At 33.9% G+C, this 17,867-nt stretch overlaps 2 protein-coding genes across 4 annotated transcripts; one reads left to right on the top strand and one right to left on the bottom strand.

Moving 5' to 3' along the window:
* The first annotated feature begins 1,656 nt into the window (after nucleotides 1–1,656).
* Nucleotides 1,657–7,792, top strand: LOC144555121 (heparan-alpha-glucosaminide N-acetyltransferase-like protein (DUF1624)). 3 transcript variants are annotated; one of them, XM_078303353.1, is made up of 13 exons: nucleotides 1,657–2,019; nucleotides 5,102–5,239; nucleotides 5,355–5,436; nucleotides 5,551–5,627; nucleotides 5,748–5,863; nucleotides 5,971–6,082; nucleotides 6,192–6,308; nucleotides 6,463–6,554; nucleotides 6,658–6,724; nucleotides 6,819–6,897; nucleotides 7,012–7,103; nucleotides 7,209–7,352; nucleotides 7,446–7,792. In XM_078303353.1, exons 1-13 carry the CDS (start codon nucleotides 1,873–1,875, stop codon nucleotides 7,464–7,466), a joined length of 1,284 nt encoding a protein of 427 aa, XP_078159479.1. In that variant the 5' UTR covers nucleotides 1,657–1,872; the 3' UTR covers nucleotides 7,467–7,792. The 3 variants fall into 3 exon arrangements, with proteins under 3 accessions (XP_078159479.1, XP_078159495.1, XP_078159487.1); XM_078303361.1 differs by lacking the exon at nucleotides 1,657–2,019 and adding an exon at nucleotides 3,459–3,477; XM_078303369.1 differs by lacking the exons at nucleotides 7,209–7,352; nucleotides 7,446–7,792 and having other exon boundaries at nucleotides 1,669–2,019; nucleotides 6,989–7,103.
* Nucleotides 7,793–8,599: 807 nt separating this feature from the next.
* LOC144565534 (UPF0481 protein At3g47200-like) lies at nucleotides 8,600–11,358 on the bottom strand. The gene is made up of 4 exons (XM_078315329.1): nucleotides 11,000–11,358; nucleotides 9,845–10,229; nucleotides 9,200–9,638; nucleotides 8,600–9,119 (listed from the first exon to the last, which is right to left on the bottom strand). The coding sequence occupies exons 1-4, from the start codon at nucleotides 11,224–11,226 to the stop codon at nucleotides 8,800–8,802; spliced, it is 1,371 nt and encodes a 456-aa protein (XP_078171455.1). The 5' UTR covers nucleotides 11,227–11,358; the 3' UTR covers nucleotides 8,600–8,799.
* Nucleotides 11,359–17,867: the final 6,509 nt, after the last annotated feature.

Raw genomic sequence — 17,867 nt, forward strand, 5'->3', positions numbered from 1 at the left:
AATATGAATATGAATATGAATATGAATACGAATATGTATTTATAAACTAAGGTTTACATTTTTTTTAAAATTTGTTTACTATTTAAATGGATAGAAAATCATTTGATCTGAAAATTTTGGACCATCCAAAAACAATGATTTTCTATCCATATAAAAAAAATAGTATTTTTTTTAAATATAATACATATTCATATGAAGACTATGTTGAACAGTTCGGATCAACAATTAAGATTTTGAAAACAACAATATTGATCCGTAGTACAGACCAATCTGTGTTATACCCTCATTCTTTTTTATTTGTTTATCTTTTATTTTTGTTCTATTTTCTCTATATATATTAATCAAACCTGTTTTTTCTGTTTTCTGCGCTTAAAATTAAAAAAATAGTAATTATAAAAAAGAAAGGTTCACTTGACAATGTCCAATTAGGACATGGATAAACTTAAATAAAAAAATTGTTTGATTTGGATACATTGATTTGAATTTTGTTAATTTTGATTTTGAGATAAGTATAGGAATAAACCACATAAATAAAAAAATTGTTCTAAATTCAGAGCTTTCCAAGTTTAGAGGGCTAAACAGAAACTTTTGTTGCTAAATTTGTGCGCTAAAATAAGTAAAATGTCCAATTGGGACATGGATAAACTTAAATTCAAGTACTAATTAGATCTGAAAACAAAGCTCTCATGCTAATAACAGAACCAATCTACCAATTGATTTTCATAGGCCAAATGTGTCAAAGTCTAGCATGATAACTTATGTTAATCAGTGTTTTAAAATGCGACCGCATATACTTATGCATATAAAATTTCATGTAGTAAAGTCCATGCGGTTTTGAATATACAGGTACATATACGGTTCATGCGGACTTAAAAAAAACCTAAAAACTATTTTGCAATGAAGAATATTAGAATCTATATTCTTTATAATATAATAAAGAGCACAAACCACTGGACTAAACAAGTCTTTAGATATAAATTAGCTTTATTTTATCTATATTTCTTTAACAAAGCATAGTAAAATCACATATGTAGTTCTGCATACAAATCCGTATATGTGGCATGTATATTTCTTTAACAAAGTATAGTAAAATCACATACATAGTTCTGCATACAAATCCGCATATGCGGTCACATGCCACATATGCAGTATGCAGTGACATTCCACATATATGAACAAAATCACATTTTTAAACACTGATGCTAATAATAGAACCAGTCTCTGATTTTCATAGTACAAATGTATCTAGCATGATAATGGACTCATAATCATACAATTATTTCCTTGAATACAACACTTTATTATTCTTTTTTATGACAAATACGGACAAGTCTCCCCATGTGGGATGCCATGTACAGATTGACCCCACATATTTAACAACACTAAATCTATACTATCAATCAATGAAAAGAACTCAAAGGTTAAAAAGGTATGAATGGGGGCACCTTCCAACAAAGGATCCACACAATGTGGCCATTATAACATGGAAATTGGAAGGTACATAATTACACCACCATTGCACGCAAGAACACACGTGCCACCGCCACATAAATTTTCCCAAATAAATCCGAGACTGAAAACAGACGCAAACCAAAAGCCACACCACCATTTGTTTATAATTAGAGAAGATATGTATATATATATATATATAGAGGCGCCATAACCTACCTCTATCTTTCTATCTCTTCCTCTCCTTTTCTGTGGCACTCTGTTTTTTTATTTTTATCTCCCAAGATAAGAATTAAGACGCATCATATAAACCAACAAAATCACATAATTTACAAAGAGACGCTTCATCTCCTTCTTCCTTTTCTTTTCCTTAATTTTCTCGCCTGCTTCTCTGCCTCTTCAATCGAGATTTGAAGCGTGGAGATGGGTGAATACAAACCGATTACAAATGCTGAACCAGTGGATATAGAATCTGGAACCATTAAAAACATTGATGAATCCAAGAAGAGCTCGAGGCCTGCTCAGCACCGCCTTGTATCTCTCGATGTCTTTCGCGGTATCACCGTTGCGGTATGCCCATATCTTCATTCATTCTACTTTTGTTTGTTATCAATTTCTCAAAATTGGGTTCTTTTAATTTGTTTTGGTTTATGTTTTGCAAATGTCTCTCTTTAGATTTTCTTTTTGGTTCTTTGAATTTGGGATTTATGATTAATTAGGTATAGGATTTAAACATTTAAACTCCAACTATATATATATATATATATATATATATTAGTTATTGCGTTCTTTGAATTCATATAGGGTCATTTTTGAGGCACATGGATGATATGCAAAATTTGATAAGAATATTACTTTGATATTTTGGAATTATGCTGCCAAAAAGGTGACATAGACATATATAATTGCATAAAATGCCTCTTTCCCTAGCTGTATATATATACTAAAATAACAAAGTGGGTTCATAATCACAGTCCATAGAGATAACCAAGCTAAAGGCACCGTTAAATTATCTACACATTGTTGGTATAAAAATTAACAACTAATAAAATGTTTATATGACTAAACTAAGAGAAATTATATACTGTAAAAAACAGTTTCATAAAGAAGTTCCTACGGTAAAAAAACATTGTAATTCCTGATCGTTCAATTGGTAGATTCCATACCATATAGGGGTAGGTCAGAGCTAGTTTGAGGCTCCTCTTTTTTCTATTTCTTTTTCCTTTTTTTTTGTGAAGATTAATTTAATCAGATGGTGGAGCCTCCAACTTAACATGAGTTGCATTTTGCATGGACTAAGACCTTAAAAGACAGGTGTCATTTCAAATCAGAAAAAAAAAAAAAAAAAAGCTTATTTTATTTCTGGTAGAGTTAAATTGCTAAACTACTACTCTCTATATTTACTATAGAAAGTAAATATCTGCTGGACTTATGAGCATGTGATCTGCGACTAATGAATTATTAAACGGCTCATAAGTTAACATGTGTGGAATTGGGGGGTCCAATTCTTTGAAATGGTTAGACAGTTCCAATCCAACACACTGCCTATGCCTTACCCTCACCGACCTAATAATCTAATATGGGACTGTGTGGCCTGTGAAATGCCGTACATGGTATGCTACTATGGTGAATTGTAGTTTGTGGGTCCCACGATTCAGTTGTTGTTGGTTGAAGTACATATGGGGTCCATCTGTCAATGAAGATTAACAGTGGGTCTAACGTCTGTATCCGACCAAATAAATCTGGATTCGTTCCCACCTCTGATTTTATTTTATTTTTTTCTTTTGTTTTCATTTTGGAGAAATTATATTTTTTTATTTTTAAGAATTTTTGGGGAAGATCCGTGGAACAATCACGTACATTTTTTCTAGCATCAATACATCATAGTGAAAAATTCCCACTAACCCTAAAAAAAAAAAAAAAAAATTTTGGGGAAGCCGCATCCACCAATCAAAGATGCTACCGTGGTATATCACACCACGTGGCGAACGGTGCACGTGCAACAAAACGTGAGGCATCCAAATTGAGGTCTTAATCTCTAGTAAAATATGTTATTATTACTATTGTTGGTAATCTATCCTTTTAAATTATAATTATATCTTCTCTCTGAGACAGAAAATCAAATAAAAATCATATATACCGTCAGGTAGTTGAAAAGTTAGTTGACCTTACTTAGACCTCTTATATTGTCCACGTGGCCTTGCTTTTTATATACATTGAAATTGGAAAAGTAAGGAGTTCATTTTTCGTAGTGAAGCTGTTGCTTCAAAGCAATAATATGAATTGAGTAGAATTAATCTGTTTTTAAATTCATCATATTGTTTATAATTTTAATTTTAAAATTTATCAAATTATTTTTTAATGACGAATTCAAATTATGGAAATCAATTTACTTCTTAAGTAATGTGTTTACATATAATAGTTAAAATTTTAAATTAATTTAGTATAAAGTTAATTAGTAAAATATATATATATGTTAATTTAATACTTCATTTTTTATATATTTTTTGACCGTTTTATTTTATACATATTTAATTTATAATGTTCTCATGTAAATGTATCATTAATGAAATGAATTGGTTTTAATAATTTAAATTTGTTATTTGAATTAATATAATAGAATTTTAGAGTTAAGCTCACCATAAATTTTATTAGCTTAAAATCACTCTAGTTCTACTTATAATTATAAAAAAATGAGTAATTATTTTGCAACCTAATTGAGTTAGTTTATTTTGTACTTGTAAACACTTATCATTCAATTATGCGTGATCTCAAGCTCAAAGCTAATTTGAAAAATATTCGATCAAAGATATAAAAATTCATCAAAAAAAAATATCTTTTAATTTTTAATTTCCGCTATACTTTTTACTATAACTCGTGAAGATAATTTAATATTTTTAATAAATAACACTTGACACAATATTTACATGTTAGTTCACTACAGTATATTTCATTTGTCAGGAGTAAGGAATTAGAAAATTTAGATTTAAAAGCTGACGCATAAAATGCAATGTATGACAGTTAGAACTTGAACTCAAATTTCCACAACCACATAATAAAATACAAATTTGAACAATGTAAACTTTTTATAAGAAAAGTTCTATTACATTTTAATATATAAATGTCCCTTTCTTGCGTGCTTGCGCATTTACCCTGCTTACCGGACGGTGGTAAAATAATTTTATTCAAATACAAAGGAAATTGGGAATAACCTTTTTCAGTAAGTGACAATAGAATAAAAAAAAAGTAATCCTATCATAAAATAAGAATAGAACAAACCGTTGCAAAAGCAGCCGCTATACATGCAATCCTGAGTCATTTTCCATGCCATGTTGTCATCCCTTCTTTTGTTGTTTCAATTTCCCCCTTGATTTTTTTTTTCCCTTTTCCTTTACCCACCCATGAAAAAGGGGGAAAACACAAAGGAAAGAATATCTACGTCACTTTCAACCTTTTTTCCTATTATTTTCAAAGTGCATGGATAAATTCCATGTAAAATATTTGTTTTTGTGTTATAGAAAATCTGATATGAAGTACACTTGGATTTTTTTTCTTTTCTTTTATTTTACATTTTATTTAGTTATTCATCTTTGATCATTTATTTTAAAACAAAAATGAATTATAATATTGTGGCTATTCACAATTTCTACAGCTAATGATACTTGTCGATGATGCCGGTGCATTTATTCCGGCAATTAATCACTCACCATGGGACGGTGTAAACCTCGCCGACTTCGTCATGCCTTTTTTTCTTTTCATTGTTGGTGTAGCCCTAGCTCTGGCATATAAGGTGCTAATGTCTATATTGTTCTTTGTTTCTCACTTTAGAATATAATTCCATTAATTAAATTTACTCAGCATATTTGTCTGAAGACTAAAAATCATTTATAAATGATTTTTTTCAGAGGGTATCAGATAAGTCTGATGCAAGTAAAAAGGCAGTACTTCGGGCACTGAAACTGTTTGCTTTGGGTCTCTTTCTCCAAGGTATAGAACCTTATTTCAAAATTATTTATTCTCAAATTTAATTCAAAAAAGTTGTGTGTTGTTTCTTTTGCAAGAATCAACCCTTCAATGAAATCTTGCATTTCTGTGATACAGGAGGTTATTTCCACGGTGTACGCAGCCTTAACTTTGGAGTCGACCTTGCGACAATTCGTGTCATGGGTGTGTTGCAGGTGCGTTCCTTATTTGACATTCATCATGTCAATCTAATTTATATAACTAAATTTTAAATTGACTTAATACGTGTTCATTATATTTTAGAATGTTTGTTCATATTTTTTTTGGGAAAACAGAGGATAGCCATTGCTTATTTATCGGTGGCGATTTGTGAAATCTGGCTCAGGAATGACAGCGAAGATCCCCCAGCCGATTCTGGATGTGGTCTGCTAAAGAAATATCGGTACCAATTGTAAGCAAAACAAACTTCTTTCTCTGTTCTTTCCTAAATTTCATTTTTTTTTTAATGATAGATTCTCATTCTCATTATTAGTACTTGACATTTGTAAACAATTTCAGGTTGGTTGGCTTCGTTCTTACAATTGCTTACACGATATCGTTGTATGGGCTTCGTGTATCTGATTGGGAGTATGCTATACAGGATGGAACATCAGCACCGCAGTACTTTTTAGTATGTGTTCCGATTGTTAATTATCTATGAAATTAAAAAGATAATCATCTTTTATCCTCTGTGATTGAACTATTGTAACTTATACTGTTTGTTTTATTTCCTACTCCAGGTGAAATGTGGTGTCAAGGGAAACACAGAACCAGGATGCAATGCTGTTGCCATGATAGACCGTAAAATCCTAGGGTTGCAACATTTGTACCGGAAACCTGTTTATATGCGAACAGAGGTTTGTGGAATTTTATAAAAATGTTTGTCATTCCTTTTTTTTTTTTTTGGGGGGGGGGGGGGGGGGGGGGCGGGGGCGGGGGCGGTCATTTTTGTGTTGATGTAATTATTTTTGTATATATCATGATAAATTTAAGTTGTTTTTTTCAATCTAGCAATGCAGCACGAGATCACCACAGAACGGGCCCCTTCCAGTGGATGCTCCATCATGGTGTCAAGCACCTTTTGATCCTGAGGGCCTACTTAGGTACAAATAATTAATCCTAGCAATTACATGGTCAATTCATAATTATTTGATTGGTGCTGTAATAACTTATCTTTACTTATAAGACTAATTCCTTTTATTACAGTTCTGTGATGGGTATAGTTACCTGTTTGATTGGGCTTCAATTTGGGCATATAATAGTTTATTTCAAGGTATTTTTCTCAAGCAACTCTCAATCAGTGTACATAGTCTCTGAAGGTACTTTCAAGTACAAGCTTACTAACCTAAATTATTGAATTGATGCAGGATCATAGGAGTAGAATAATGCTATGGTTGATTCCTTCTTGCTGCCTTTTAGCTTCAGCTTTCTGCCTCGATTTCTTCGGTATGAAGTTGCTTGTTTTAATATGGAATAGATAATAATATATATACATCATTGTCGGCATTCGATCACATATGTATCATGATTGTAACAGATATCTAACTTTTAATCAAACAGGGATACAAATGAATAAACCCTTGTACACATTAAGCTACACTTGTGTGACCACTGGTGCAGCCGGGATTCTGTTTGCTGGGATTTATGTGCTGGTACGAATTGATGTTCAATAACATTTCCCAGTCCATATAAACTTATTATTCTTATAGTATCTTTTATATTGAGATTTGAGTGAATTTTTTTTTTTTTTGCTGTAGGTTGATGTGTATGGATTAAGAAGACCAACAATAGCATTTGAGTGGATGGGCAAGCATGCATTGATGATTTATATATTCATTGGATGCAATATATTGCCTATTCTCATCCAGGGCATCTACTGGAAAAAACCCCAAAATAACCTAGTAAGTTATTTATTCAATTTAAACTACTCTATTTGTGTCTGAAATTAATTTAATGAGTGCTCATGTTACTAAATTTATTCTGAACTTTGGCAGTTAAAACTGATTGGAATTTAGCTGACACATGATGAACTTGGATTTATAGCAAGCTAGTGAAGAGGTAGTTCATAGGATAGGCATTTTATAGTGGTACAGCGCTAGCTATTTCATATGAAAATGATGGGCAATATTTTTATTGTAAAGATGGCTTTTTTTTCATGTTGCCATCTCATTGTATTTTCTTTTGATGGTCCATCTCATTTTATTTTCATAATAGTACAAGAGAATTTATTAGGTGAAAGCGCTGGTTTGAGCCTTGCCCTTGTGTATAGAATACAGATAGGGAAATACCTTTTTTTGGATTTCACTGATAGAGGATAATATATACAAGTTTCCTAGTTGTATATAGCATATTCCCTTTAAAGAGGAATCAACAAAATAGAATAACAAATAACTGTGCTAAAATAAGCCACCAACAAAAGTGACCCCTCAAATTATTTCACCAAACAAAAGCTCAAAACAGAGCTGGTCTTAGCTTGTGAGCTTGCTGGACCAGGTAAGGTTGGCAAAAAAAAAACAACAAAATTAGCCTTTTTTAAAGAATTAAGATCACGTAAGGTACCTGATTGTATCGGGTTAGAACCGAAACATCATAAGTAAATTTGCACGAATCTTAAAATGAGAGCCCTTATATATCAAATAGGCTCAGTTTTTTATGGTCGGCTGGTACTATTCTATCCCAACAGTACCGCAGGGAATACGTACTCTTTCTTAACACAGATGCCCACACGGCACACATACAAACTTCTCCACTAATTTCTTCATATTTTCCTATTAATTTAGTTTTTTTTGGGAACAGATTCATTACCAAAAGCATGCCAATTTTTCTGTATGAAAGGTTGCAGTTTGAAAACAAATATTTTTAGAAATTTAATGTTGATAAGCATGTCCTTGTTTTATCTAAAAAAAATTATGACCTCTTGAAAACTATTCTAATAACTTACAATTTGAGTTGCTAAGGTCGAATTTAATTACCGTATTACATGTATATAAATTATTTTTTAATTTTATGATTTTCTGGAGCCAGAAATATTTTTCGAAGAATAAAAATCTGAATTTTCATTTTGACTCGGCCATTCCGATATATTAGCCATGTTCCAATTCTGATCACGAGCTTCAAAACCATGAATGCTGCTAGGAGAACAAACAAAGCAAAACAACAATAGAATTTTTTCTTCATTTTATTTACGTTCAATCAAAATTCAAAATCAACCAGAAGCAAAATAAATGAACAATTAAACAACATAGTGACATCAAACCTCTGTCACCACTTCAAATTAAGTGCAATGACGAACAAAATAAAATAAAATAAAAGTTATGTGCAATGATGATCGATGAAAAGAGCGTGTCATCACTTTGGGGATGGAGCAGCCGGAGAAGCAGAAGCAGATGAGCTACCCTGGTAGTATGGAAGCACAGTGAAAACAGTTTGCATGACAGTCATGACGATTAGGAAAATAGCAGCGGCGAGAGAGAGAAAGGCCCAGGGGCTTCTAAAATAGGTGTGAAGCAGGTTCGCTCGCCACATGTTCCACGGCTTCTGACAGTAAACATTCACCATCCTTTGCACCTTGTCAAGGTTGCTTTGCGGCTCCAACACCACATCCTTCGACAGGGTATTAAATAACTTTGCAACCGCCTTGTCACTCCCCATAGCATTTTGAATTATTCCTGTATTTATAGTTATGTAACCGTTGGATTAATTATTAGTCCAGAACCAATTTACATTTGTATTGATTAGCTGCTTGTACCTTTGGTGGTGAGTAGGCTAACATCTTTTGCTGAGTCGATGATGTTGTCCATGAAAAAGACATACGACGTGACATCATTGCCGGCCCCAACATGAAGGCGCTCGAAGGCCATGAGATTGAGAAACATGTACTCAGTTAAGTCGTCAACAACGATCACTGGCAGCCTAAGGACGCCGTGCTTGAAATGAATGTCGTGCAGGCTAGTTGTGCGGCTGTGCTTGAAACGGATGCCGGCCTCGTACAACTCCGTGGCTGATCGAATTATCTCGCTCGAATTTGGATCAGGTTTGTAGTCGGGCAGGTTATCCTGTGGGCCTAGGAGAAGGGTTTTCCGGAATAGATCAAGTGGGTGTAGGCTCAGGCCAACAAATGGCCGGGCTACTAAATTTGGATTTGGAGAAAGAAATTTCAACACTAGCCTGTTTATGTTTTCGTCGGTCTGCATGGTGAAATAGATATAAAAAAATTAAAAAAAAAAAAACCCTTTTATAGACAATTGAAGATGTATAGACTTAAAACAGTTGCATTTGATGCCAGTTAATTTTTTTCTTTTTGAAACTCCAGTGGCTGCTAAAGTATGTGCCAGCTAATTTAATTATGCTTAAAATTAAATGACATGCATTGCTGAATTTGTTGCACGAGTACCTTTTTCACTCCAGCTGTGGCGATTAGTCTTTCAAGCACTAGCAAAGGCAACTGGTTTTCTATCATGAGCATATCCCTTTTAATATATGGCACGGTGTATAGCATCCCGTGTGCACTAAATATCGGGTCATTGTATACATAGTCGTCAGCCGAGCTCCTGTGTCCGGTTGTTTCAAAATGGAAGGAGATGTTAGTTGATTTACACATAACCTCAAGCATGAAGCAACCATCGACTATCATGAGCTGCACGAACCCATCTCTGTCCTTGATCCACCGTTCATCCAGGTTCTGGTATGACTCCTGCAACTCCACCACTACTTCTTCCACTGCAGCTACAAAGTGTTCCACCGGCTGCTTGGTACGCTTGAGGAAGTGAAGCAGGGCCCTACAAAAAATAAGTACACAGTACTATTAGCCGATGACGCTAATCGTATCATGTTTTTAATCAGTCTTATATTATAATCATAGTAGAAAATATAGGCCAATGCCGATCCGGATCGGCCGATATGTATCGGTATCGGCCGAGACCGAACCGATACCTTGCCGATATTCGCGGGTTTTGTGTTTTTCATCCAATTTCTGTCATTTTGGTCCGATTCTGATTATTATTCGTCTGAAAACTTAAACCTGTGATTGATTAAATAGAGTATAAACTATGCACATGCTGAAAACTCGTCACATTCATTGGTTAAATAGAGTATCAACTATCAACTATGCTGAAATAGAGAAATATGAACCCGTAATTAAAGATGTTAACAATCTTTCATTTTAGTCTACAATGTCTTCTTCTTTTTGTTCCGGACAACAATATCTCCATTTTTATCATAATACAAACGACGATGAAGTGATCCAACCAGCACGACATAGTTTCTAACAGTGAAAGAGTGTGTTTATAATTTTAATGCTTGTATTATATTGTATTAGTGGATTATTTTATTGTAATTATTTATCTAAACATAAATTATTGACAAATTATTTTTTTATCATTTTTTTTTTTAGTGTAAAACAAACTTCTTGACAAAAAGTCCAATTTTCGAATCCGAATCAGCCAATACTGGCCGATACCCTGATCCCAGATCGGTATCGACCAGGACCGATCACCATCCCAATACCGATATTTCCTACTATGATTATAATAACTACTATTATATGTACCTGTGTTTATGTTCTTCCATGGACATCAATTGGTGCTCACCATGATGGAACGGGCCGAAGGACACCAGTTGCGGCTTGTACGCCTTACTATTCAGGTCCTTGATGCACGCTGGTACACGGTATATCGAGTTCTTGTTCCATTTCTGGAGCTCCGTTGTCGGGGTTACTATATTGAGACTGTTTCTGACCTCCTTGATCCAACTTTTCTCCCTCAACAAATTTGACATGATTAATAATCAACAAATTATCAAGCTAGGAAGCTAGGAAGCCTAGCTATCTATATATTAATCATTTATTATGTATGTGTGTTTAATTATGTGTATATATAGAAGGCTAACAAAAAGGAGATGTACCTGGGTCTTGAAGGAATCTAAGCTTGCTTCTGGTCTCCATGAAGGCATGCATGACTTTACAACCCATGATAGATAAGATAATTGGCAAGGGACCAGCTTTAAAAAAGATAAATTGAGATAGGAAGTAATTCACACAATTCAGAGAATTGAGTGTAAGGTTGGGAAGGCATTGCTTTCTTTTCTTTTGTTCTCTTGTCAAATAAAAAAATGCTACAGTTTATACCAAACCTAATTTGGTCAAATCAAGATTAAGTGCCACCACTCTTATACCCATCGTAATGCGGGTCCGGATCCCCTAAATAACACAATTTTTGGATTTTTGATTGGGACCGATTTGAATCGGTCGCTCAGAATCTCATCAAGATTCAAATCGATATCTCGGGATGTGTATATATATTCAAATTGGACGGTCCCGATTTAAAATCCAACAATTGAGTTACTTTCGTGGATCTGAATTCTCGTAATGCTTGGATCAATAAATATTCTAAGGGATTAGGAAACAGTAGGAATTGGTACCACACGACCACTTCCCTTGTTTGTTATGATTTCAGTACGAATGAAATCGGTAAAATACTTGTTACAAACAGTGATTGAGTAAAAAGCTTTATTGATTATTTAAAAATATATATAGTTTCCTACGAGGCCTTAGAGCCGTTACATGAGTATCTAAGAAAGAAAAAAAAAGCAGTATACAAATGGGCAAAAAGTAAAAAATTCACATAGGGGCTGTTAAATATACCCTATTAGTGCATCTCCCATCATATTTTTTTTTATATATATTTTTTCAACAGCACTCCCACTTTCTTCCAAAAAAAAAAAATTTGCTCGGCTAACATCTAGCCCAGCTCGTTTTGGCACGAGACGGGTTCAAACTATAATCTTGTTGGTACCAGTCGGTACCTGTCCACAAACCAAGTCAAGAGATGATCTTGCATTCCATATCATGACCACAGTAAAAATTTAAACTATAATATAGACCACGGTAAAAAATGGTCCGCTCGGTTAACATCTAGCCCAGCTCGTTTTGGCACAAGATGGGTTCAAACTATAATATGTGTTGGTACCAGGCGTACTTATCCACAAAACAAGTCAAGAGATGATCTTGCATTCCGTATCATAGACCGCGGTAAAAATTTAAAATGAAACATAATCTTATATTCGATTATAAACATTTTTTACATTTTTTTTAAATGAACGGAGTAAAAGTATAATTTTAAGAGTAGAACTAGGTGTTCTTGAGGTTACCAAGCATATTGAATTATTGATGAGCTTAACTTGAAATTTACTAAATAAACTGCAAATGGGCAAGTAGGAGCAGATCCAAAATTTTAATTAGGGGTAGGCAAAAAATATTGATAAGACTACAATTTTTTTTTCTTCTGACGAGTTGGTGCGAAGTAGTGAATAGGGATTTTAAAAAGTTACAGTACGACCAAATACGTCACGGTGAGATACGGTTTTGTCACGGTACGTGTGTCGGTTACGTATTGTGACCATCTTTTGAAAATTTGGCACAACAAGGCACGTCACACAAAAAATTTGGGCACGGCACAATACATGGTCACATATAGTTAGAACCATTAGATCTTGATCAAATAGTGAATTTTAAATAAACTAACATAAGTTATGAAAAAAATAATTACAAGACAAATATAACCGATTACGTTTAGACACATTACGTGTGGTCATGACATGATTAATGTGTTATGACCATCCACGTATCATGACCATTCTTTCAAATTTAGTCACGACAACACACGTGATCCAAGTTACGACGTGACTAGTCACGACACGGTACATATATTTATATCCTTAGTAGCGGACTTCTTTTTTCTCCTAACAAATGAATGAAGTAGAGTAGCGAATCAGATTACGTCTTTTTTCTTTCTTTCTTTTACGCGAATCAGTATGTGCTGACTTTTTTTCCGCGCAATTTTCATCTACTGGACTGTGAATTAAATCCAGGGGTAGGCACTATATCCATTCAGGAATAGGCACAAGTATAAAATACTACTGGATTGATCTAAAAAAAAAAATTGAATCCACTTGCCTACCCCTGACCCTTCTTGGGTCTGCTGTTGACGACAAGTCCTAACTGCTGAAACCAATCTACTTCACGAGCGATGCGTTTACATTCAAAATTTATAAATTTTCGAATTAATTTAATATATTGTCAAATTGTAAAAAAAAAATTATAAGTTAATTATAATACATTTATTTTTTATTAATTTTTACCACTTAACTTTAAACTAAATTAATTCAAAAATTTATAAATTTTGATTGTAAATGCATCACTAGTGAAATAGATCCGTTTCGACGGTTTGAATTCATTATTTGAAGTCAATATGATATGTTTTGAAATTAAACTCATCAAAAACTTAGTGAGTTTAAAAACACTCTAGTTCTACTCTGATTTTAATTTGAGTTGGAAACAAATGTTTTCTTCTGGTATCACGTAGCATGGCGTGTGAGGTAGAACAAGTGCAAGACGAAATAGAAGTGGCAAAGGGAGAGCGGGGGGGTGGGGGCAACAAATGCAAGACGAAATAGAAGTGGCAAAGGGAGATAGAAAATAGTCATTTTTTACCATGATAGGTAAAACATATTTTTGTAGATGAGGACGGTTCCAATATTTCATATTTTTCATACCTCATCATACTTCATATTTTATATTTTTGTTTTAAAAGTCCAAATTGTTGATTGGAATCATTCAAACAACAGTGATTTTCTACCCATCTTAAAAAATAGTAAAAAAATTTCAAAAATTATAAAATTTCATCCATAGACATATTTTAGTATAAATATCATATTGAACAATTCAGATCGACAATTTAGACTTTGAATATGAAGAAAATAAAGATATAAAATAATGAAGCATTGGAACCCTCCTCCTTGTAGATATGTACTTTAAAATTATAAAATTTAACAAGCGAATTGTTTTATTTGAATTTTGTATGTATGGTGTTACTAATTTACTATGTAAATTTCGTTTTATTTAATTTACTTTGTAAAAATTACAAAAGAAATTTGTATACGTTTGATACAAAACAAATAAAAAGTAATAAATATAATATCACATATAATTATGAATTTAATTTCCATCGGATAGTGTTATGTGAAAATGCCAAATCCACTTTATAATATTTTGTCTTAGTAATCTAGCATTATTTACAGTGACATTACATAGTATTCAGAAGCGGAATAAAAAAAAATTAAGATTGGAGTCACTACTCACTATTAGTAATAATTTTTACAAAACATACAAATTTTAAAGAATAAAAATGCAAAATTTTAATTTATAGGCAGGCCCGGCCCTGACCCAGGATACCCAGGGCGATAGCCCCGGACCTCAAAAGTCAGAGGGGCCCAAAAAACAAAAATAATAGTTTGTATATGCCTCAATTTTGGGCCTCTCTGTTCCACCTACAGCTAGGCCGCACTCTCCAAATTAACCACCTCCTTCTTTTAGCTGGGCTGATTCATTCTACTTCAGAAAAAAAAAATTGCCTCTCTTTCAAACTTCTCCCTGCCGCCTCTGTGTGAAACGAAAAAAAAAAAAAAAAAAAGCCTAAGTCCTCTGGTCCTTCCTATGATCTCGTTTTGCGGCGGCTTCGAATTTTTTCGAATCTTGCTTTTCTAGACTAGCTGAGGTGAATTTGAATTGGGATTCGAATTTATAAGCCAAGTTCGAATTGGGGTTCGTCTCTTTCGAATTGAGGTTTTATCTTTATAAGCTAAGGTTTTTTTTTTCAGGTAACATCTTGTTGGATTTCCTTTGAATTGATGAACTTTTTTTAGTGGAACTTTTGTCGAACACTTAGCATGCATGAGTAATAAGCATCCACCAGTAACCATAAAACCAAGCAAATGACGTGGCAATTATTTAAACAGAACCAACTCTTTGAGATCTGAACGCCAACAATGCTTGCATTAATACTCTATCAAAATGGAGCCTTAAAATAAAATAAAACATGTAGAGAACATAAGAGGATCCAAATCGAAGAATAAACATTACCTACATACTGATCACCGAAATTTTTAAATATACCATTATCCCAAAAAAAGATAAACCAAACCACCACTTTCTCTCAAAATTTTGAATTTTGACATGGCCGCATTCTCAAAATGCGGCCACTTTTCTGCGGGCCGCATCTAGGGGATGTGACCACCTTTTTTTTCTTTTTTTTTTCTTCTTCGTGCAGTTCAATCTGAACGGAAAAAAAGGGGTGGCCGCATCCCCTAGATGCGGCCCGAAAAAAGGTGGTCGCACCTAGGGGATGCGACCATGTCAAAAATCAAATTTTTCAGAAATCGTGGTTGTTTGATTTTTTTTTTTTTTTTGGAAGTATGGTATATTTAAAAATTTCGGTACTGATCACTATAGCCACTTTTAGTTGTGTATTAATTAATTTAATAACTTAGCTTTTGCCAAAAAAAAATTGTCTTTAGAGCGAATATCAAATTTAGGTAACTCATAGTTTAATCTAATTAAGTTAGTGCAGCAGCAGCGACTCAGGAAGCAAGAAGCATAATGTGGATATGTTAATTATTGACTCATTGTATATGTTTTTATTTTGAGGAGTATTGGTTTTATGTCCCCCAATTTTGTATGATATATTGGCATATTAATAAAAAAAAATTATATATATTAAGACCTCAAACTTTTCTCTCGCTCCAAAACTTAAAATCTTCAGAATCGGCCCTGTTTATAGGAGGTGATTAGCTCGGTAGCACCATTTCCCTTGTATCTTCTTTCACCCCAGCTCATATTTGAGCTTCCAGATCTGTTGTGGCGATGGTACTCCTACGTCCAATCTTGTCTAATGGCAGCCACTTTAAAGACAGGTGGGCATAGAAAATAGGAAATATTAAATTTATGAATGGAAAAATAAATATAACTATAATAATAACACACTACTCTTTAATTATCTTGTATGATCTGCCCTATATATTTTTCTCAAGAAAAAAAAAATGCATGGTCATGGCCTCACGGGTCGGGACTTGATTGTCCTTCGAAATTTGACACTGATACGGTACCTTTGTTGGCTAGCATATATCCGTATATTATGAATAACTGCTCACTGCTGAAGTGCTGATAGTGGTCTGGCATCAAACAAGTGCAAAAAAAAAAAAAAAAATAATAATAATAATAATAAAAGTATGTGCAATGATGATCGATGAAACTAGCGCATCGTCACAGCGGGGATGGAGCAGCCAGAGGAGCAGAAGGATACAGATTGCCCTTGTAGTATGGAAGCACATTGTAAACAGTCTGCATGACGACCATGACAAATAGCTAGGAAAATCGCTGTGGCAAGAGAGAGTAAGGCCCAGGGGCTTCTATTAAAATTACACTCGGTTTCAATATAACTTGGGAATCAAGTCGAATCCTCTAGAAGATCTATATTTACTCAAAAAAAAAAATATTGTAGAATATCAATCATATCTAGTGAAATAGGCAATAAATAGTATTTGATTATTTATCATTAATTTTAAGGATTGGTTTTCATGTTTAGCATGATATACAAAATATTTTTGAATTGATAAATAGGCATGTAAGAGCCGTGTAATTCAATCAAGAAAGAAAAAAAATAAGGGAGGGAAAGGAGATTCATAGGAGTCTTGTGTTCTTTAGTTGTTTTATTATTATTTTTTGACAGTTCTATTAATTATTTTTGATATGGTATCAGAGCATGGTTGCTTGGTGGTATAGCTAGAGAAATTGTTGCCCTTCTTGTCTTTAACTTCAATTTCTTGTGCTATACTGCTCTAAGGAGCGATCCATACTTGGTAGAACAATGTCAGAAGCCGAATCCCAAGAATCGGCCACCATTGCTGCACTGATTGAGCAGATAACGAGAATGATGACTCAAATGATAGCTATGCAAACTGTTGTCATAAACAATCCTCAACCGGCGACCCAAATCATACCTCAACCTGTTGCCATGACCGAGGATATAATTCATTCTAGTGCTATTGATGTAAAATTTGATAACACAAAACTAAGGTGCACGAACTGTGGCAAAAACCGGCACACAAAGGAGCAATGCTTCGAAGTGGTAGGCTACCCGGATTGGTGGAAAGGTGACAAGAAGAAGAAGTATGAGGAGAAAAGAAAAGGTGTAGCAGCAACAACTGTGGCTGCAGGCAGTCTGGTGACCAGCAAGTAGCAACCGACATTTATAAAAGGAGCAGCAGCTGGATCTGAACCAGAGCCAAGGCAGCAGCCAGGACCGAACTAATCTGGTCAGCAGGTAACAGTCAGAACTGAGTCACAAACAAAAGGACAAGATTATTGTGAAGGTAAAAATGGTATTTTCAAAACTAGCATGGGTAAGTGCAATATCTCAAATTTGAGCAAAACAGGAAAAATGAAGGTTAGGTCATTGACTCAGGTGCAACGGACCACATGACACATGAAAAAACTGAATTAGAAATTATGTGCACTTCACATAAAACTGAAATCATTAATGCAAATGGGGAAGTTTATCTTGTAGAAGGTGCAGAAGAAATTG

This window comes from Carex rostrata, chromosome 1 (assembly GCF_964058835.1).
Source record: "Carex rostrata chromosome 1, lpCarRost1.2, whole genome shotgun sequence".
Taxonomy (NCBI): Eukaryota; Viridiplantae; Streptophyta; class Magnoliopsida; order Poales; family Cyperaceae; genus Carex; species Carex rostrata.